The sequence below is a fragment of the Indicator indicator genome, chromosome 23, assembly GCF_027791375.1.
Source record: "Indicator indicator isolate 239-I01 chromosome 23, UM_Iind_1.1, whole genome shotgun sequence".
NCBI classification, from domain to species: Eukaryota; Metazoa; Chordata; class Aves; order Piciformes; family Indicatoridae; genus Indicator; species Indicator indicator.
The window spans coordinates 16216776-16238871 of record NC_072032.1 but is presented as its reverse complement, the minus strand read 5'-3'; the positions used below and the strand labels follow the sequence as shown (position 1 = coordinate 16238871).

The 22096-nt window shown below is 38.4% G+C and overlaps 1 protein-coding gene across 3 annotated transcripts in view; it reads left to right on the top strand.

Moving 5' to 3' along the window:
- The first annotated feature begins 423 nt into the window (after positions 1-423).
- Positions 424-22096, top strand: part of SLIT2 (slit guidance ligand 2) — a 199614-nt gene continuing 177941 nt past the window's right edge. For all 3 annotated transcript variants that reach the window (XM_054391585.1, XM_054391584.1, XM_054391586.1), the window contains exons 1-4: positions 424-599; positions 2452-2523; positions 3749-3820; positions 15446-15517. In XM_054391585.1, the coding sequence (XP_054247560.1) occupies positions 424-599; positions 2452-2523; positions 3749-3820; positions 15446-15517 (392 nt within the window). The remainder of the gene's footprint in view (positions 600-2451; positions 2524-3748; positions 3821-15445; positions 15518-22096) is intronic.

Below are 22096 nucleotides of genomic sequence, written 5' to 3'. Positions count from 1 at the left end.
CGCCGCGGAGGAAGCGCGCTGGTTGGGCGGACGGGGTTCGCCCGTGAGTCACGGCTTTGAAAGGGGCGAGGAGGAAGATAAGGAGCTAGCCCAACTCTATCGTACTCTGGGAGACCGTGGGTTTGCTTCGCTTTCGCAGGGAGCACGACCCGAGTGCCGTCTCTCCCCTCCATCCGCCAGGCTAGCGAGGGAGGGCCCGGCCGGCCCCCCTCTCAGCGAAGTTGCCTTCAGCCGCGGATCAGTGCCACCCACCTCACTTTGCTGAGGTTGTTTTCTTGACTCGGCTTTGGATAGCGAGGACTCCGCTTTCTCCGCACCCTGAAAGTTGCCCGAACGTTCCCCGCGGCCAGGAGGAGGGCGGCGCGCCTCGCGCCTCCCCGGGGCCGAGGCCGGCGGGCCCCGGCCGGGCGGCAGCGGGTGGTGATGATGTGCGGCTGGGGGAAGTTCACCCTGTCCCTGGGGCTGTTGCTGGTGATGGCGGGCGAGGTGGCGCCGCAGCCGTGCCCAGCCCAGTGCTCCTGCTCGGGGAGCACCGTGGACTGTCACGGGCTGGCGCTGCGCAGCGTCCCGAGGAACATCCCCCGCAACACCGAGAGGCTGTAAGTAACCCGGCCGGGGCGGTGGCGACCGTCCTGCGGCTTCCCCCAGGGCTCCCGCCGGCTGGCGTGGCAGAGGTGGTCTGCGGAGACAGCTCGGTTTGGGATCCCGACGCCCTTTGGGTTGGGAGGGGGTTTCCCATTTCCCTCCCCTGCCGCCGGCGGTGCCCGTTCTACGGCGATGCGCGGAGACAAGGGAGAGGGGGACTCAGCTCCCAGCCGCTGCCTTTCATCCTGGAGCGCCGCGGTGAGGAGCGCGGTTCCCGCCGCCGCGGGGAGCGGGGATGGCGGGGTTGGCAGCACCGCGGCCCCGGAGGCGGCAGCGGAGAGGCCTCTCCCCCAGCTGGTTCCAGTTTCCCGGCAAACTTCGCTATTGCGGCTTGTTTTCCCCGAGCCGCCGGGAAAGAAGAGCAGGGCCGCGGCGCCCCGCCGCGTTCCGCGAGAGCAGGCAGGCCCTGGGGTGAGTGGTGGAGCTCCGCGGGCGCGCAGCGCTCATTTCTGCCCTGCCGGCCGCGGGTACGGTGGAGGCTCCGCTCCGGGAGATGGGCGAGGACGCGTCACTGCCCGGAGTGAGGCTGGCGCCCAGCAGGGCTCTGCGGCTGTCGGTCGGAGAGGGCACGCTTGGGTCTTGTAGCCCTTTTCTCACTCCCGCGGCTCTGAGTTATGCCTTAACTGATCCCTCCCCCTCCCCCCCCGCCATCCTCTTCTCGAGACCACTTAGGTGCCCTCCGGCCAGGGGTTTTTCTTGCCTTAAGAGAGGGTAAGCGTGTAGTGGGGTATTTACCATACCAGACTGCCTTTCAGAGGGGTATAAGGAGTGAAAGAGATCAGCACGTTATTTCTTACTCTCTAGTAAGTCATTTAAACGTTGGTTTATGAACACTCGCCTCGACGGGTCAACTTCACCCAGGAGACTATCAGGGACAATTTTCTGTGGAGAATAGTGCACTTTCCTTAGGGTGGTATCTTTGCTGCATGGGATATAAACACCAAACAAATAGATGCGGGTGTGTGGGTTTGTTTTTTTTTTTTTCTTTTTTCCCCCCTTCTAACTCCACGGGAATGAGCTGTAATTGGTAGGGTAGTTTCTATGTAATACCACTTCCTAATGGCTTACCTCAGGAATCGCCAGTCTGGTTTTATTTGTAGTGATTGGACTTGAGGGAAAAACCTTTAAGAAAAAAAAGGCATGTAACTCCAGAAGAAAAACTAGTGCTGAAGTATGAATTGAAATGCTAGGGCCTAAATAGAGTTTTCTGTTGCTTCTGAACGTGCTTTATGTTCTGCAATGAGTATAGTTTCCTGTGCAGCAAGTGAAAAGTTTAATTTTCATAAATTCATGTTTCCCATCACATACCCTCCAACAATATTATGCATGTTTGATTTGAGAGCTAGTGTTTGCTATAGGAGGTTAAGCCCTATTCTGCCTTTGTAGCAGTACAAAAAAATCTGGAAGTTGCTTAAAAATGGTGAAAAGTATCTTGATTTCAGTCACTTTTTTGTGTGTGTGTCAGACAAACACTGTAGCATATATATAGTAGTTTCAATGATTTCCTAAGTGCAGCTATAACCACATTAAGACAGGTTTTGACTCTTCTATACTGGTAAAGATAAATGTATGCTTTATAATGGCAGGCAGAACTGACTTACAAAGTTTGAAGCTACTACTTTCAAGATAAACCTTCATTCACTCCCTTGGAAATCAGGCACTGACACAATGTTAGTTATAGGAATGGTTTACTGGGTTCATTTACGTCTCCTAATTTCTGAAAATGCTGTGCCCATGAATACAAAAGCATTTGAAGTAACTTCTGAATGTTATCATTTTACTGCTTATTAAATTTATTCTTCTTAGGGATCTTAATGGAAATAACATCACAAGAATCACCAAGAGTGACTTTGCTGGTCTAAGGCACCTTCGAGTTCTGTAAGTTTTCTTTCTGTCACTGATATCTTGGAGAATTCATGTTACAGTTTAAAACCATTAGACTAGTTATCTATTACTTGATAAGATGGTTGGGTTATCACTTTTTACCTATTGTGCTACTGCATCTGAATTTGCACTCCCTTTCCTGTGTGTTACACACTTGTATGAGTAACTTAGCAATTACCTTAATTGAGTTTTTTTTTTTTAAATCTCTTCTTAAGGTTATGAGAACTTGGGGTTTTAATTTGGAATGTAGTTTACACGTAAGAGTAGTTATAATAGGTTTATAACTCTTAGAGTGACTTCATTTTAAGATTAAAAGTTTTATCATGTATACTGAGAATGAGTATTCTCAACCTGAAGTATAAAGCAATTAATTCAGGAAAAACAAAGTTATTCCTTTACTGAATTTAAAAGCAAGTCTCAGAGGATGGTTATTGATTTTCTACAATTTATGAGCAAAAAGAAACACTTTAACAGTAAATTTGATTAAGGAATGGTTTGTTTTATTTTTGTTTTTAAATGCTTTTGTTTCAAGCATTATGAAGCTTTTAAAATTCTGTAGGGTTTTGCTTTTGGGGGAAAAAAATTCTAATGTCAAGTTTAAAATCATGTGGAATTTATTTATTCATTAATGCTATTTAATTTGATCAGGTAGCCATATAGAATATATCCCTATTTCTCCCTGAAACACATTGTACCACATTGTAGCAATTTGTAGTTTATTACAAAACTACTAGAGTTATAATCGCTGTGCAATCTTTCACCACTGCTTTTTGCCAGCACCACAGTTCAGTATTTTTGTTGCTCGTGTGAGTCCAATACAGCTTTCACACTGAGATGGAGTCTTATAACTTGCTGAAAAGCAAGGATGTATGTGTGTATGCACACAGCACCTATGCATGTGTATAACTTTCTAAACTGGGACTCTTAAATGCAATGAACAAATGTAATCTCTATTCCTGTTTCTTTTACCAAGGATTATTTGTTGCTTTTTGGCTGCAATGAACAAATGTAATCTCTATTTCTGTTTCTTTTACCAAGGATTATTTGTTGCTTTTTGGCTACATGAGCCCATGTAAAGTGTTCATGACAGGGATCCAGAAGGTTAAAGTGGATGTCAGTCCAGAATAACTGTTGCACTGTTTGCCTTTAAATGACCACTGACAATGCAGCAAGTTCTCAGAGCTATTAAAACTTACATGTACAAATTTCTGTATTTCAGTCAGCTCATGGAGAACAAGATTAGTACTATTGAGAGAGGAGCATTCCAAGATTTAAAAGAACTGGAGAGGCTGTAAGTATTTTTAGTTCTAAATACATGACAACTTTTTGTATCAAGTCAGTTTTGTGTTAAGGAACTCAAGTCTGATTTTTTTTTTTTTTTTTTTAACTTTTATTTGTTAAACTTGGGTTATCAATCCCTATTGTGACACAAGAGAAGTAAGAAATTCTCAAGCAGTATGTGTGAGAGTTGGGCTGGGGGGGAGCTTTCATGGTTGAATACTATCAAATATTTTCCCCTTGAATACAAAAGGGCTTTTTCAAACACAAATATACCTAATTAAAAAAAAAATCCAATCCTGTTTTCTGAGGTAGTGTTGGATGTCAATCTTGGAGATGTTGGATGTCTTATTAGAAGTTCTTGCTAGTTGCAAAGTGTTGTCTTGTTATGTAGTATGAAAGCAGTAATTGAATTCTACTCTTGGTTTTGTGATTAAAGCTTTTACAAAAGCTTTGAAAAATATGCACTGCTAACTTTCAAAAATTAACGTGTTTTGGACTTGGGGAAAAAAAAACAAAGGTACTGTGGGGCTTAGAGGATCTTGTCTGTTGAAGTTGAAGGGCAAACACCTGCTTGGTTACAGTAGGATGTAGAAAATAAATAATTCCCAAACTGTTTTAGCTCTTTATAATAGTTGCTTAGCTTCCTATATGTGCCTTCTTATTTTGTTGCATTTCCTCAAATGAAAATATTTTTTTAAATGTACAAGTTAGGACATCTAACTCATTGAGGTCAAGATTCTGATTGTTGGATATAGTTTTAGTCTGAAGCTAGGCAAGTTTAAGAATGTCATTGTATTATTGTATGACCATAGAAAACGTGAGCGGTGTCTTCTCTATTAGGATCTTAGTTGTTGCGTTTTCATTGTAGCATTTAAGCATGCCTCTGAGGTCTTGTTTAGTTTTTTGTTTGCTGCTGCTTTAAGCTTCATAAAGGTTTTTTTCTATTTCCCTCTATTGAAAGGCAATGCTGACCTAAACACTGTCTTACTGTAGTTGTACTCTGTATCCACAGCTGCTGTATGTTTAAACAAACAAAATTCCAAACAAGCCACAAACCATTATGTTTTGGTTGGTCATATAGACATTCAAGAGACTTAGGAAATATCATAATTACAATAGTGGTTACTATCATAGTGTAAATATCATATGCTTGAGTTAGTTACCTAATTTTTTTTAATTAAACCAAAGCAACTTTTTGACCTAACACCTGAAAGTGTTATTTTATAGTGCAACCTTTTTCAAATAAATTATTAAGGTTGATTTCTCTTAGAAATAATTTTTTTTTTAGTGATGTTAAAACTCTTAATGCATTACCTCTTTATAATGTGTTTTAAACTCTGTACAAAGTATAGGTATTGAGTACAGCCTGTCCTGCTGAGGGATAGATTGGGATAATATATGCAGCTTTGTAAATTTGGTGTTTGCAGCTAATAATATTAAACAGTATTTCATGTTGCCAATATGAAACATTAGTAGACATTAAAAGATTCATGTTTTCACTGTGGATGTGGTTTGACACTGAGATACTTACTAAGTTCTAAACCAGCATGTAGTCAATTTTATTTCTGCATTATTTTGAAGAGAAAACATGCTATGTCATTTATTTAACAATATTTTTTTTAAAATCACATTTTATGCCTTTTTAAAGACATTTAATGGGAAGATCTCTGAAGTACAGAATTGCAGTGCTAGAAAACAACCCCGAACATGTCTGTGTTCACATTTTGCCATTCCATTTTCTGTTTTGTTTTATTTTCCTCTCTTTTTTTTTTAAATCTTCTTTATTTCTCTCTTGATAAATCTGTAAAATCTATGGAAAACAATAGATGATTATTATTATTATTCCAGTTCATAAGATACTAGTTCTAAAGAGACATTCTGATATTTGTGGGGTTTGTTCACCCTTCAGCAGGCAGACATGACATTTGAAAGTTTAGCTATTTAAACATACAAAGTTTGTTTTGTCTTCAGACTTATTTAGCATCTTCTCAAGTACTTGTCAGTTTCTTTAATTTGCTGGAATTCAGTCAGTGTTAGGTGTGTGGGTGACTTGAAATTTGAATATATATGCAGGATGTCTTTAACCTCCCCCCAGCTGTTGGCTAAGAGCAAATATTTCATATTTGTGAGGAAAAGCTGAGAAAATTCCTCTTGTTTACAATTGCCAAGTCCATCTGATGAAGGTACTTTGTTATCTGACAGCCAATTCATCTCCTTGGGTTTGTGAAATTCAAAACGATTTCTCAGGAAACTTGTGGATACTTCCTTCAAGTATTTTCTTTTATGCATTAGATAGCAAGCACTTTAAAGTTGTTTTGTAGATTTTTTTTATTTATTATTATTTCTTCAGTGTGTACGTGTAGGATGTTAGTAAGTGTAATGTGCCAAGCTACTGTTTAAGTATACCAATGCATTGCTTTTAGCATGCCAAGGGAGGATATCAGTGGACCTTACTGCAACTGAAATGAACTCAGTTTGGTTTATAAGAGTATTTCCATATAATACTTGTGATGCTGTATGCAGGCTGAATTTTAAAATGTGTTTTTCTGTAGTTGAGTACTGTCTTTAATGTGAAGAACAGACTCGCACAGTAGTTTCCCTTTTGGGGAATAAATAAATAAAGCCATCTCTCTAGGTTAAGTGGTGCTTTAGGGGTTTGGTTTTGAACTGGAATTTTAGTTGCAAAGTCATTTCTTTGGAAATCAAAGTAATTGGTCTACAAGGAACTGTGGTTGATCATTGAGTTACTTGTTGTGAATACTCATTTATAGATCTGATGATGGAAAATACTGAATATCCTTAACTGCCTCTAAAGGAAGTGAAGACCTGAAGCACCTTGCAAAATTAATCTGAAGGAAGAAAGTCTCAATCTTAGCTTCAGAAGAGCATTGCTTAAGTTATAATGTGATTAAATTTGTGTATACCTCAGTCAGGTGGATACAAACAGTTTTCCTATACTTTAGTAAAGCAACAACAAATACCTAGTATAGTAGACAAATTTAGTAGTATGTGCATAAAACTGTTTAGGTCTTCATAACAGGAATTTGTCACACCACTGCAGTTGTAGAAGTGCAATGGAATCAATACTGCTGTAAACAAGTGATTGTTTCTAGGGTAGCCCTGCTGTGATTTTTAAAGTAAAAATGTTCAGTAAGCAATAAATGCTGGTATAGTAGTGTCTAATGTGTAAGAATTGAGAGGGAAAACAAGCTGGAAACTAGCAAATAGCAACTTACCTAATTAAGGTTTAGGTTTGTGGAAACTAGTTGCTGGAGAGATGAGAGTGAAGTTGAAAGTGATTTTGATGTAAGCCTTGAATTTGGATACTTCTCTGACTTTTCAGTGAAATAAATGTGCATATACTGCAGTGTTCACTTAGTTATGATCTCCAGTAGTCTTGTCTGAGGGCTCAGCTGGAAAGGGTGTAGTAGCTCTGTTCTAAACCTTTTGAAATTATTCCTTATGAGAATATGAAATTAAGCATCCTTTTTAATAAAATTTCATCTTAGGTGTGGTGTTTATAATAGTTTGACATAATATCTTAAAAAAAACAAGATGAACTGAAAAATCTCCATTTCCTGAAAACTTACACTATGGTTATAACGACACAGCTTTAAAAATGACTTCTTAAAAGTGTGGTCAATTGTTATACCCAAGACCACCTCCTTCTGTGGTGTGGCAGTTACTGCTCAAAGTATCCCATCTGGAAGGAAATAAAAAATTGGTTGAAGACAGCTGCTATAGGCTGTTGAATTAGTTCTATTATAAGCTGAAGTCTAAAATTTCCTTATAACTGTGTATTCCAGAAATACGAAGTAGTCAGGTTTTGAGTTCCTAAATATGCTCTTCAGTTGTTTCTGTAGCAGAGCAGGTTAAAAGTGTTTTTTGTCTGATCGGAACATTACTTTCATAATTTATCCTAATAACATTTCTATGTCTAGCAGCTGAGATGCCAACAATGATCATTCTAAAACTATGCTAAACATCCTAAAGATGTTAGGATAGGAAGAGTTTACAGTGATCGTTTGAAAACTACCCACACTTTTCTTCCTGCATTTGTGAATACTCCATTGAGGCAGCAACAGTATGCCCCTAAAATGCTAATTTGGTGTTTGATTCTGCGGACATTTGCCATGTGAATCACTTGGTTTGCATGAGTAGTCCTGCTGATTACTGTTGTGAGAAAGGTTACTTGTGTGATTTGGCCAAAAATGTGTTCAGGCCAAACCCTTATACTTTTAATTCTTGAATTAATAGACATTTCCTAAAATGTTTATTTATCTTAACAGTTCTGAAGAACTGTCAGTGTAGATTTAAAAAAACCCCAACAAACTAACAAAAACACCACAAACAAGCAAACAAAAAGCCCAAAAATTATTTCTGCTGAAAACTAGTGTGAAGGCTCCAGTACAAGTGCAATTTTGGAGTTAGTATCTGACCTAAATATTTACCCATCCCCATAATTCCCCCAAAAAACAGCCGTCTGTTCCCCTCCCCACTGCCCTGAGCTACATGGTGCAAGTAAGCCGAAATCCTGAGTTCAAGAAAAGAATGCTCTAAGGGTTGAACCTCAAGTTGGTACTTGAAATAGCTTTTAAACTGAAAGCTCTCTGTTGTATTTTTCACGCTTCTTACAATGTATTACTGAATGATGGAGAACGAAATAATAAAAAAAAAATGCTTTGTTAGAGTTCATGCATTCTTAATTTTTACAACACGACTCTAAAATAGCAAGCTGAGGAATTGTCTGTACTTGCTATTTGTCTTCCATCTCCACAAGTAGATTAAAACTTGAGGTGAAAAGAGTTTACACAGCAGTGTACTTAGGAGTGTTTGACTGAGTAGTACTGAAGATTATTCAAGTTTTGGTCATGTTAAGGATGAATAAACTTCCAGATGTGTCACAGCACAGGAGAAAGTCTATTTCGGGTTTCAAGGAAAAGTTTCTTTTAACTTAGTGAGCAAACTGAAGTACTATTTTGATTCTTTTTCTGGATATAGATGCTATGTTTGCAGCTTCTGCAACAGGGGTTGAATTATAACCTCAATACATAGGAGTTAATCTTGTCAAAGATGTTAATGAGCTTCTGTATAATAACGTTCTTTGTAGCTGCATTTTGCATATTGCAGGGTTAGAGTTATCCATTTGGGCTCTGACCTGGTCTAATATGTGTGGCAAACTATTAAGCTGTCTCAACAGGTTTTGAAATTATAAAACCAAACCACCATGGTCTCTGAATGTGTAGTGTTTTAGAGAACATCCCATCTTACGAAGGCATGGACTAAGAAATAAAGTGTTCTATCTAGGATAAAAACAAGTACAGCTTGTCTTAGGCAGTACTGCCTACAAAGCCTGGGAATCTGAGAGAATTAACAGTGATTTCAGAATACATTAAGATTTTTGGTGTTTTTGACTAGTGTAGGAAAGGGCCACACTTTTTTATATGTATTATTTTTTATATGCATTATGTGTATGTTATTCCTTAAGGTGCAAACTTACTGTATAGCTGACAAGGTAAAACATGCTTTCCAGCGACTAAAATAAACCTATAGGTTAACTTTTTGATATGTATCATGAGTTTTCAGTTTTATTCCACTAATTTGAGTAGTTCTATCCATAAAATACAAATTCAAAGTAGCAAAATGGTAACTTTTAAAAGCAAAAATAAAGATTTTTCTATGATTCTTTAAATGTGAGCTGTGTCAATAAATTAATTCCAGAATAATTAGTTTTGATCTGAACTTTTCCTTTCTGAGCTTTGAGTCTTTGATTGGCTTATAACCCTTTCAGTTGCAGAAAAGAAGTGTGAAGACCCCCGGACAGCTTTTACAAAGCTACATGGAGCAGGGAGTTCAGGAAAAAATGTCAAATCCTGTCTATTCTTATAATGCAGTTTTAGAGTTTTAACTGAAGTGAAATCTGATTTGCTTTCTTTTATCTTTTACTAATTTAAAGAGCTTTACATGTGATGTCTAAAGTCTATTGTGGAATTTTAGGACTTCAGGTGAAAAAATGCTGCATTAGCAGTGGACTTGCTGCTGCTGTTCAGGAATCATTTATTTCACTATGATAGAAAAAGAGCAGCCAGTAAACAAATGGTATTTCATCTCCTTGTGCTTGTCTAGATGTACTCTCAATGAAAGTAGCTTTTTTGGAACCTGTGCTGAGCTCTTAGAATGAGTTCTTAACTCTAGCTAGAAGTTAATCTCCCATTTCTTTTCTCACTGCATCCTGGTCTTCTTGGTCTCCAAGTTCATTTACTGAAGCCTGAGAATTTTTTCATTCCAGGTACAATCTGAACAGTTTCTGACTATTTTAGTCAGGAAGATCTAAGTTGGAACTGCCTACAACCTGAGGTGCTAATGCGTATGCTTGTTGTTTAAAGCTGACTGATGTTAAGATTTTCTTCCCCTTAAAGCATTGATACTTAATTACTTGTCTGGCTTCAATCTGAATATATGAGCATTTGAAGGGTTAATAGTTTCAGGTGTGTGATGGGTAGAAGAAGAAGAATGAGTTCAGGTAGAGAATACATTTTTAAACAGCCCTGAAGGGGATGAACAGTTACTCCTTGTTAATCATGGATATGAAAAATCCTTCTCTTAGCTAATCCTACATAGTTTAAGGGCAATGCATAGCTCATTCCTCATCTTAGAACAAGGAGGAAACCATGAAGCTTGCAATGCTCATCACTTACCAAAGCAATGTGAGACCTTCTTACATGATTTGTGCTGGGACACCTGTATTTATAGTTTCATTACTGTAGGTTGTTGGTTTTGTTGTTGTGGTTTTGTTTCATTTTTAAATTTGTGTTAGCAAACTTTTGTCAAGTGTCTTCTCTGAAAATGTCCGTTAAATCAGAAACAGACAAAGGCTGTCTTTGAAGACAGCATTTACAAAGAAGAATTATTCTAAGGGAGTTTCAAAAATCAGATTATAGCTCCATTTTGATTGAAGAATACTACAAAATGCTTGATAAACCTGTAAGTCCAAGAGTGATGTAGTTCTTTTAAAAGCCTTGTAAATGCTTGCTATTATTTTTAGGATATTTTATTCATCTAAGCGTTTTTTCTCATGGGACTCCTTTTATAGGTCTAGAAGTCAAATTGCAGTGAGAAGTCCTGTTTGCTCTTTGCAGACCTTTTCACAAATTCCAGGGCAGGAAGGCTGTTTATTTTTCCCACATCTGTTTTGTGCTCATCCTTTGTGACATTGTTTGCTGGATGCTCTTCTTTTTTGCTTCCTCTGAAATGGGTACTTTGCACTGTTGCAAAATGTTGAAACCAAATCTGATTCTACAGAACCGTTGTCAACGTTTCTGTTTCAAGTACTGTTTGGGAAGTTGTTATCAATTGATGCTATAGACCACTGATATTAAACTTGAAGCTATTAATTATAAAAACCATATTTGTCTGTTGCAGAGCTAGTTATGTTTTTTTGTAAAGCAGATTTAAAGTTAGATAGCCATAGGTGAAAACTGAGTTGTCATTCCATTTTAATAGATGCTCTTTGAAATATGCTATAAAATGCCCTTTATCTTAACTGCAGAAGCCCCAGTTCTATCTGGAATTTTACATTTGAATTCCACAATGTATGAGGGATCTTGGCTGCTGTGTGGCTGCCACTTTGGTGACTCATGCTGTTATATTACCTCATTTACTCTGTGAAGGATCTGGTTGAACGTTCATCGGAAGAAATGTTTTGTTTTCCTTTATAGTACATGGTGCATTGTGCTGGCGTGTATTTAATAATAGGCTAGATCAATAATCAAATGCAATGTGGCAAGGTCTCCCTCCCTTCATCTTTAAGATACACTAGCCTTTGTGACTTCAGTTTGGCAGGATTCCTCTACAAGTGCTAGAGAAAAATGCTTGAGTGAAGACTTATTGTGGTAACTTAGTGCCAGAAAGGTAGTTCAAGCCTATCTAGACTATCTGCAGGCCCTTCTTGCCTTTCTAAACAATCTGTCCAAATTTTAGCTGAATTCCACCTAATAGATCAACTTCCCCTCACCTCTTTCTTTTCCTGGTTTTTTTTTCCCCTTTGGAAGTAATCCCAGGTGTTGTCAAAGGTCATCCTTGCTTCATTTCACACTTGATCCTGTATTTGATACTTGATCCTTGTATTACTTTATGGAGGTTTTTTTTAACTTCCCTGTCCTTTGTGGTATATTTTATAGAACAAAATCCAGTGAATTAGCCTCACAGAATTGTGGAGGTTTGAAGGAGCCTCTGTAGATCATCTGGTCCCATGCAACTCATTAATGACTTCTGCTATCATTAATTTCCTGAAAAAAAATAGTGGTAGAATAAAATGCATCTGTGCCTCATGTTTAGAGTTTTAGAAGGTTTTCAGGCTCTACCCATACAGTAGAATAGGCTGTTTCTAATTAAAGAGTACAGCTGATTTATAATTTACTTGGAATAGCTCTTACCTTTCATCAGTTTTCAAGTTATCTTTGAGGACTTATGTTATTTTAGGGGTCTTGTGGCTAGAATTGCATCTACTAGATATAAAACCCATTGGAAGACGACTTGTGGAGAAAAAAAATAGCAGTGTTTCAGAACCTGGGAGGTGGTTATCAGAAAGCTCAAGCCATGCTTGTTGCTGTGGTGAAACAAGCATAAACTGAAATGAGAGATTATGATGAGACATAATGGGAAAACTTCCTCACCATGAGGACAGTTGTGGCAGTTTAGGCTGGATGCCCCCTGCCACTGCTACATGAGATACACCTCTGGTGTCCTGGGTGCCCACCCAGAGGGGTGGACACAGGAAATTGCGTATTTCTACCCATAAATCCTGCGCCCTATAAAGCCATCTGCAGAGTCATTCTCTTCCTCTTTCTTCCCTCTGCTCCCATGGGAGATGTCCTCTCTTATCGGGTAATGCCGGGGGAGTATCCTCAAGGCCTCTTAGGCCTGTCTAGGCCTAATGCCAGGAGGAGAATGGACGGGGAGGCAGTCTCAGACCTGGCCAGCCTGAGACTTGCCCAGCAGTAGGGGGGGGGGGTGGGGGGGGAAGGAAGAGCCCTGAGGGGTTGGGTAGACCCTCAGGTGGGAGGAAGGGAGGACTGGGAAGCTTTTGGGAATCCTGTGAGGGGATTCTGTATGCTTTAGGATGTTCTTTTCCATTATGCTTTGAAGTTTGTAGTTTTCTGTAGCTTCACCAATTCACTTTTCCATTTAAACTTTTCCATCACTCTCCAATCCGTTTGCGTGTGTCATTCTTTTGTCCCTTTCGGGGCAAGAGATGTTCTGGCTGGCCTCAAACCAGCACAACAGTCAAGCCCTGGAAGGACTCAGCTGGATAGAAAGGCTGTACAGTTTCACACAGCTTCTCTGGCTGCACATGATTGATTATAACTGGATCAGAAGCATGTTACTTTGAAAGCTGTAACAAGTCTATGAAATAAATATAGTCCTGCTTGGGAGTTACAGTAGTTGCAGATAATTACACCACAAACAATGTAAGTAAGATTGTTTTGTTTGTTTTTTTATTTTTTTTCTCCCTTCCTCCTCAATGCATGGTTTGTATGGCTCATGATTATTGTGGCCTGAAAACTTGAGAGAGACATCTGAATGGATTGGTGGCATGGCCAGACTGCAATGGGTTAGGAAATGTCACTGTGAGTGTAGTGTGTTCTCCCTGCATTTTACCTAGAGCTCTGTCACCTGCTTATTTTCTGGCTGTGTGCAGAAGACAAAACCCAGACAGGAACCCATTTCTGCAGAGTTAACTGGTTCTCTAGACCCGGAAACTCAAAGCCAATTTTTTTTTTGCCTACTTTACTGTTGTCTGCTTCACAGTATAACCTGTTACTTGTGCATCTACTTTTTATCTGCATAATGGTACTGAGCTTCCTTTAAAGATTTTTTTTTTTTTCACCTGCCCATCTGTCAAAGATTTTCCTTCTTTGTCTTCAGATTCTTCCATGATTTCATTTTGAAGATGCTTTTCATGGCTTTACTGTGTTTAGAAGACTGAGCTCAGGGAGCTTTAAGCTCAAGTATTTAGAATACTTTGTGTACTTCAGGTAGCATGTGGGCTTTGCTTGAATTTGTCATGAAGAGCTCAAAATTCTCTCTGTACCAGTCTCTTGGTTTTCCCATTCTCTTCCTAACTGCATTCAGTTACAGAAGAAAAAAGTTACATATTTAATTGTAAATGTGCCTCCCTTTTGTTGAAGAATTATATGATGCTAGACCCCCATCCATTTATTTCTAGCCACTATCAAGGGACATTACAGGCCAAAGTACTACCATGTTGGCAGAGATTCTCCAGAATGTTTTTGGATGCTTTTGCCACTAACACTTCATCTCTTGCAAACCCTCTGCCTGTGCTTGAGAAATGCAAATGTTCTAGGTCAGTTGGGAAGATGAACAGTAGCAGTATGGACTATCTCACCACTGTTTCTTCAGTGCTTCACCTTGAACTTCCTGCCACTGCTGGGAGAGCAGCTCAGTGGATGCAAATGAAATTTCACTTCTCACGTTGTCCTAGGGAAAACTCTGCCTGCTGCAGTGAGGTCTGTGCCAACACACACTGAGAGGAAAAGTGCTGGAATGTTTCTGGTTGTGTTTACTTAGCAGTAGCTGTAGTTCTTTGCAATCGACAGTTGTGAATTCTGTGATCCATCTGTGCTTACCTCACTACAGCTCCAGGGAGAAAGGGGATCATGCGTGTCTCACTCTTGTTCCATTATGTCTGTGTGTTCTGTATAGGTATTGCTATTTCAGACAAAATTAGGCATGAGATCACCTGAAAAAGTGGAAATATTGGAGAATCACATATATTATTGAACTGTTTTAAGTAGGAATGTGTTTTCTGGACTCCTTGAGAGGCTCTGTCTCAAAGACTGAAAACTCTTCATAGTGACTATTTAACTGGAAGCTGTTCCCTACTGTGATACTAGTCTGTGTATTCTGGATTTGCCCTGCATCCTTTTGTTCATGTTCACTTGTGTGTGAATTCACAGCATTTAAAAAAATGGACCATCTATTGCAGCCCTGAAAAATTCATTTCAGTCAAGTCCAGTTCATAAAAATCTCCTTGTAGGAAACTTAATAGCAAATTGACCACTTTGAAAGCATCTGTTACAACTTGTTAGATGTGAAGAGGAGCTGAAGTCTTCCTGAAGTATGATAAAGGCCATCATTCTCATTGCCTTTGATAATTTTGCTAATGTTGATAGGCATAGGTGATAAGGAATGGTCAGATTTTTGGTAGAGAAAGCTTAGTTCTAAGAGAGACTTCAATGAGTGAGATGAAATTATTCAAAGTAGGAGCTGCAAAATACAGGATTCATTAGAGAGAGTAATTTATTTCACTTGTGTATTCCTTCAGTTCACTTAGTGCTTGCTCAAAGAACAAATGTCTGTGATTGATTTACCCTAGAGATTCAAAATCTTTCATAAAAATAGGTAATGTGGTCTGCTGGGGAAACCAGAAAATGTAATTAGCCCATGGTAAATTCATTGCTGGACCATGTCTCCACTAATGGACCAGCATTGCACAGCCTTTCTGGTCTTCGAAATCAGCTTGTTACAGCTCTGGGAAGCCTGCTCAAAGTGGATGCATTGCATTGCTGTAGCACTTGTAATTTAACACAACTTTTTCTTTTTCTTTCTAAAGGCGCTTAAACAGAAATAACCTCCAGTTGCTTTCTGAGCTGCTCTTTCTGGGGACGCCCAAGTTATACAGGCTGTAAGTAGGCACAACCCAATAACTATTATGGAAAATTTGGAATTGGTCTGATATTTTGGCTTGCAATAGATTTTTTTTTTTCCCCTTCTTTAATTTTGCATTAAACAGGGCTAAAAAGGATGATTAAGTTGAGTATGTTTAAATCTAGATTAGATACTGCTAGTTGTGTGAGACAAGATACTGCTTCATTCATTCTCGCTTCTGTAATGAAGTTTCACTGAAAGGGTACTTTGACTTTCATTTTCTCCTGTGGTTTTGTGTTGTTGGTTGGTTTTTTTGGTTTTCTTTTGGGGGTTTTTTGGTTGGTTGTTTTTTGTTGTTGGTGGTGGGTTTTTGGGTTTTGGTTTCTTGGGGTTTTTTGTGTGTTTTGTTTATTTGTTTTGGGGTTTTTGTTTTAGTTTCCATGTCAACTAAAAACATGCCTGTAGAGATTCTGACCCAGAGCCAGAGATGTAGCACTGTATAAGTACTTTGCTTTTGTGACGTTCTGTGTTTGTGGCTGTACACACTTGACAGAAAAATCAGTGCTGTCACATGGTTGGTCTGTGGGGAATTTGCTCCTGTGTCCCCTCACAAAACCCTCAAAGGTGGTAACTTAAGCTCTGAGATGACAAAAATATGGAATGTTCTACCTTAAAAACAATACAAAATTGAGAAAAAGAGGGTTTGTTTTGATTGTATTTGGTTTGATCATGTTTTACTCTTGGCAATATTGTCCATTTTTAAGTACTGCAACAGAAATGAGTGGATAAAAACACAGAATTAATTTCAGATACTGACTTCTGTATTTGTACACATGGACAGTTATTGTAATAAAATCAGTTTAAGTTATAGTGTATGGTATGGAAGGGACACAACATGACGTGCTTAAGTAGGCTTTGGAAAGGTTGTACAAATTTAACCCTGTTTTAGATAAAATATTTGACACATTTCTTTAGGCTTCAGGTGAGATTTCTGCTGTTGAAATTGATGACTTTATTGCGTTTTACCCCTTATGTATTTGGAAAAATTGAAGGCAGAGGAAGGTGAGGTTTCTTCAATTAATTTCCAGTTTAGTCTATGGAAATATTCCTGAGAACAAATGGTATTATGAAGCTTTTATATTTAAGAGATGATTGCTTTAATATTGTAAAATAGCTCCTTTTGCCTCCTCTTACAGTGATACGAAATGGTAGACTGAAAATGACTCTTTCTAATGTAAATATCTAGTTGTGTGTAGTTTTCTTTCCTTTGCTCTGGATGTATGCTTTGTTTCCAGAACTACCCTGTAGATGCAATAAGTTGTTAAATTACTAGACCAGAAAGCTCCTGAAGGCTATTGTTCTGACAAATAAAAATATTTTACTCTGCTGTAATATTATAATACATTCATATGTGGTTTTATATGTTAACAATCGAGTCTCCTATAATTTCCATCATTCATGACAAAGATATTGCTTCCATCAGGAGGGAAAATGAGAGGGATTTATGATAGTTTTATTATTTGGCCTATAGTGTAATGGTTGTTATCTAAATTCATATAAAATAGAAATGAACCATAATTCACAGGTAAGAGATGGGTTCACACTTCAGGCAAAATCATATTTGAATGTATTTAATTCAGAATTGTGTGTTTGATAGATGCTAGTTTAAATCTATAATGTCCTTTGACATAAAGCACACAACTGCTCATAGCTTATATGATGGAAAGTAAGAGATCACTGGCTTCACAGTATTAAATTTCCTCTGCCTAAGGGTTATTGTTGATCAGACCATGAAAGTGAATGTCTGGTTATAATGTATTCATGTTTAAAAGAAAATATGAGCAATGCTGAAGATCTACAGTCACTTAACACTAAGTTATTTAGAAAAACGTCAGGCCAACAACGGGATTGATGCTGGTTAAATGCTCTTGGTCAGTTTTCAAGATTATATGTAGCTTGATCACTACAAAGACTATAAAATTTTTTAGATGTAGCACTGAATATGCTTACATGTGAATACTTCTAAGTAAATACATTTCTAAGGAGAATGCTCAAAATGTGTAATATGCTTTGCTTTTAGTATTTATTTTTGGCATTTAATAGCTAATCAAACAGTGTGTGTACTGAAAGTTTTCAACATACTCCTGAGCTTCTGTGAATAATAATTACCATTTGACCCTTGGCTGTAAATGAGATGCCAGGTGAAGAAGCACATATGCTTGTTGTGTAGCCTAAATGCAATATGAAAGAAAGAGGGTACACTGTATATGAATTATGATTAGACACAGTTGGTTGCCGCCAGCGGCTGGCTATGCTTTCCCTTTGCTGTCTGCTCCAATTTCTCTTTGGACGGGTTGAGAGAGCACTGCGTGTTCAGGTCAAGATGTTTGCCTAGAAATAGTAGTACAGTTGCAGCTGTGTTTGCTGGAGCAGGAGACTAGTTTAAATAGCATTACCATTTATCCAGTCCATTAACAGAACTCTGTAAAATAATACCAACTCTGCATAAACTACAGGACAGTGTAATAAAATTACAAGCACTTGTTGACAGATGGGAAGTGTAAGTAAAGGAAAGCGATAGGTTGAGAGTTTAAAAGAGACAGTGCATTACTTTCTGTGTCTAAAGACACTTGACTTTCAAAGGTGATTAAATGAATTATTTTCCAGGTTGCCTTTTTTTCTAATTCAGCAGCCTTCCAAGAAATCTCATGGAAGTAGTTAAAAAGGATAATTATTGTCAAAGCAGAAACAGATTTTCCCATTAAGAGTTATCTCCAAAGGTGTTTTGACATAAATATTTCAGTTGGAAGTAGTTAATGCTAAAAATAGTACGAACAGCACTGCAGGGTATATTAATCTTACCTTTGCAAGGTATCTCTCAAAGCACAATATACAGGAACCTCTGTTTTGATCCAGTACTGTTAAAATAAAGGTGCTGTTTTAAATCCACTGGGGGACTGTAAATCCTTGTTCAACAAGTACTTTTCCTACGAGGAAGGGATGTGTTGTTTTCAGTGACCCGTGTGCACTCGTGCTAACTTGCCCAGCGTTGGTGATGGCACTGTAATGCAGAGAACTCCGGCAGCCTAGGGAGTGCTTATCTGAGGCAAATAGATTTTGACTGCTTACTTTGGTTAGATCACAGTTCATTGATTGCTGCTTGCTGCAGGACACCAAGTGCTGGGCCCAAAGCTGTTTGAAAATTCAGTTTTAAAAGATACCTTTACAGCGGCATGTAAAGGTTATTGAATTCCATGCCCAAGGCTTGTCCCTTTTGATTTACATTTCTTGTGCTTGGAATGAGGTTAAGTTTCCTTGCAGACCAATATTTGCTATATAGGTTAGGCAATGTTGGCTTTGAAGAAAAAAAAACCACAATCTTTCTGGTGGATGTCGTCTGATATTAGATATTTTTCTTCTAATATATGCACATGAAATAGTATACACTGTGAATAAGTTTTTTTTCCTCTAAAGGAAAATAAAATCTTAACATAGTCTGATTAATAAACAGTTTTGAGATGTCTGCTAACAATTTAAAAAGATCTTAACAGTTAAATTAGAGGGAAAAAAAATCAAACAAAAAAACCAAACAACATCAACTCCCCCCCCCCCCCACCGCCTTAATCTTAGGCTTGAACAACAGCATAAGCAACAACAACAAAATATGCTGCATGGGGGGCCCATGCAAAAATTCCTCCTGAATTAATTTCTGCCATCTATGATTAAAGTGTGTGATACTAGATGTGTCAGACACCATAGTTCTCTGCTTCATTTTACTCTTGGCCTCTTTGGCCCCTGCCACAATAAATCCCACAATGGTTAGGCAGGAATTGCAGGTTACAGTTGCCAGGGTTACCGTTGTCCAGTCGGACCAACATCATTACTCATCCAGCCGCTCCCCCGAGTGCCGCTGCCTGCACCCAGCGTGGAGAAGGCTGCAGGCGGCTGCTGCAGCGAAGGAACAGGAGGAAAGTTCTCCAGGCAGCTAAGTCAGGATTTCGAGTTGCTGCAAGAGAACCTGTGATTTGCATCATTTGCTGTGCATTGTTTTTTACTTTTGCCAAGAAGGGAAAACACACACAAGAAGAGCCAAACAAAAAACCCCCAAACACCCCAAAAGACCCAACCAAAAAACCCCATACCCCAACATCAGACAGGGATAAAGAAAAAAGATGGTGTATGGAAAATGCTAAACCAGTGACTTAAAATATTTAAGTGTGGGACTCATTGTCAAGATAGCTGCATATGAGGCATAATGCATGGCTTTGTCATATCCCTTTTAACAGTAGTCATGTCAAGTGAAACTATAACTGTAATTTATGTAGATATTTATCTTCATTTTGAATCCTTTTTAACAACTCAATGGAGAAACAGCTCATAAGAAAAATACTTATTTTCCCAGAGCCTCTGAAATCTTACTCCTGCTGCAAACAGGTGGCTCTGGATGCTAAATCTAGTGAGGAGTAAGAATGAGTTTCCCCTTCTCAAAAGGCAATATCAATGAGTCTCCTTTCGTATGTGGACTGCCGAAGGAGCTGCTCTTGGATAAGTGTAATGGGTAGGTTTCCACTGTTATGTGCTGCAGTAACCAGTATAGTGTGCTCCACCTTACTGCAGTAGAGTGCTGGGTGAACAGCAATCGACTATTTTATTGAAACAGGAATTACGAGGCCACCTCGTTGCTACATTCTTCCCAGGAAAGTATGTTGAGCTTTTTTTAGTAGTTTGTTTCAGTTTTGGTCATTTGTTATGGGGCATTCTAGCAGCCTGCATGTCAGGCAACTTTTAATTTTTAATTTTTTTTTAATGATAAACTTGAATCTTACCCTTTTATGAATAGAAACAGGTAAGTCCTCCATACATTGTGTTCATCCTGCAAGTGTTTTGGCTTGGGTTCTTTCTACTGCAGTGGTTTAGCTCCAAGACAAGAATGTTTAAATTTTTTTATCTAAACAATTAATATAGCTGTAAAGTTGGTAAGAACATACCAGTTTCCGTACTAGTTAGTTTTGAAATACAAGCATTGTTTTATTAGCATCACATTTGAACATTGACTATAGTTCTTAGAAAATAACTATCTTTCAAACTTATTTCATTAAGACACACTGTATATAGTGTATGTATAAAAGCAATAAACTGTTTGGGCTTTATGGTATTGTAAGCCAGTAACTAAAAAGAAATATCTAGTTCAGCGTACTAATAATTACTACTCTTGCAGTGTCGAAGCATCATCATCATCATAGCTTTGCTATGTTGGTGTATTGTTGCTAATACAAGGTTTTATTGCCCCAGTCTAGGGGAAATAAGACCTATTTTCAGGGTGAACTTTGGTCCACTACCAGTTACAGTTCTGAGTGTTTTAATTTTTGCTGGAACTGCAATCTGTAGGTGCACATGACTATGTAAAAAGAAAAGAATTAATAGGTGTTTAAAATACGCTTATTAAAGTTCATTACCAGTAAGAAGAAACTAAAGTAACTGAATGATGTTGCCCTTGTGCTAGTGTTACAGTATCTCTTCTCTGGGATTCATTTCTGGTATGGAGGATCTAGGAGATGAACTTTTTGTAAGACTGATTGTTGCTTCTGTTGCCTGCTCATTTTGAATCTAGAGACAAAAGTGATTTAGGACGTTGAATGCGTTATGCAGCTTGGCTTGGATGTACATCTTGTCTCTGATCCTTCCATCAGTTGATTCTACCTTCAGTTCTTATGCTTTGCTGCAATCTTTTAAAATTGAAAACTCTGTCTTCCTTTACAACTTAGTAAGCAGAACAAAACTAACTGCTGTAGCTTTGTTTCAGACCTAATCCCAACTTATGTAGGGATAGAGATTTTTGGAAATGCTGCGAAAAAATTGTACAATTTATCAGGTGATTTTTTCTTTTTTTTTCTTGAGCACAGAGACAAGAATTATGTATGTGTGTTTGGTGTTCAACTTGCAGTAGTTATATCCTAGCAACAGCAAGTATTCAGCCTTAGATTTAGTTGAGTGGTAGTGCTGGTGGAACCAGAATGAACTTGTGAAGTGTACTCAAAAAAAAAGTATTATCTCTGTGTAATTATTGGACTTCAAACTTCATCACTCTTCCTGCCCTTTGTTTTAGAATCACTTAAATCTGTAGGCTTTTCCTGAGCTATGGTTTCTTTTCTGTTTTCACAGCACCTGCCATGATGCTGTACAGGAAAAAAACGGTGTAACAAATACACAAAAGTAAAATTCAATACTGTTACCTGAAGTAATAGGATGGGATTTTTTAAACTGGAAACAAGCTCTTTTTCTTGTGAAATGGGTCTCAAGATGGATGTTCCTATTTTTAATTTTAAAGGTAATTAGGAGGCATCTTTAAATCACAGCTAAATTTGCCTTTCTCTTTAATTATAAAAACAATTTCAGACATTTATTTACAAGCAATTATTACCTTTGCTATGAGATTAAATGCAAAGTGGATGGAGTTCTGGAGCTGTAAACTAATTCTGCTACTGGGCAGATCACTAAATCTGCATAACAAGTGATATAGTTGACTAATTTCAAGGAACAACGTCTGTGGGGTACTTACAACTATTGATTTTTTTCATTAGAACCAACACTCCAAAAGTGTTTATAGTCACTTCTA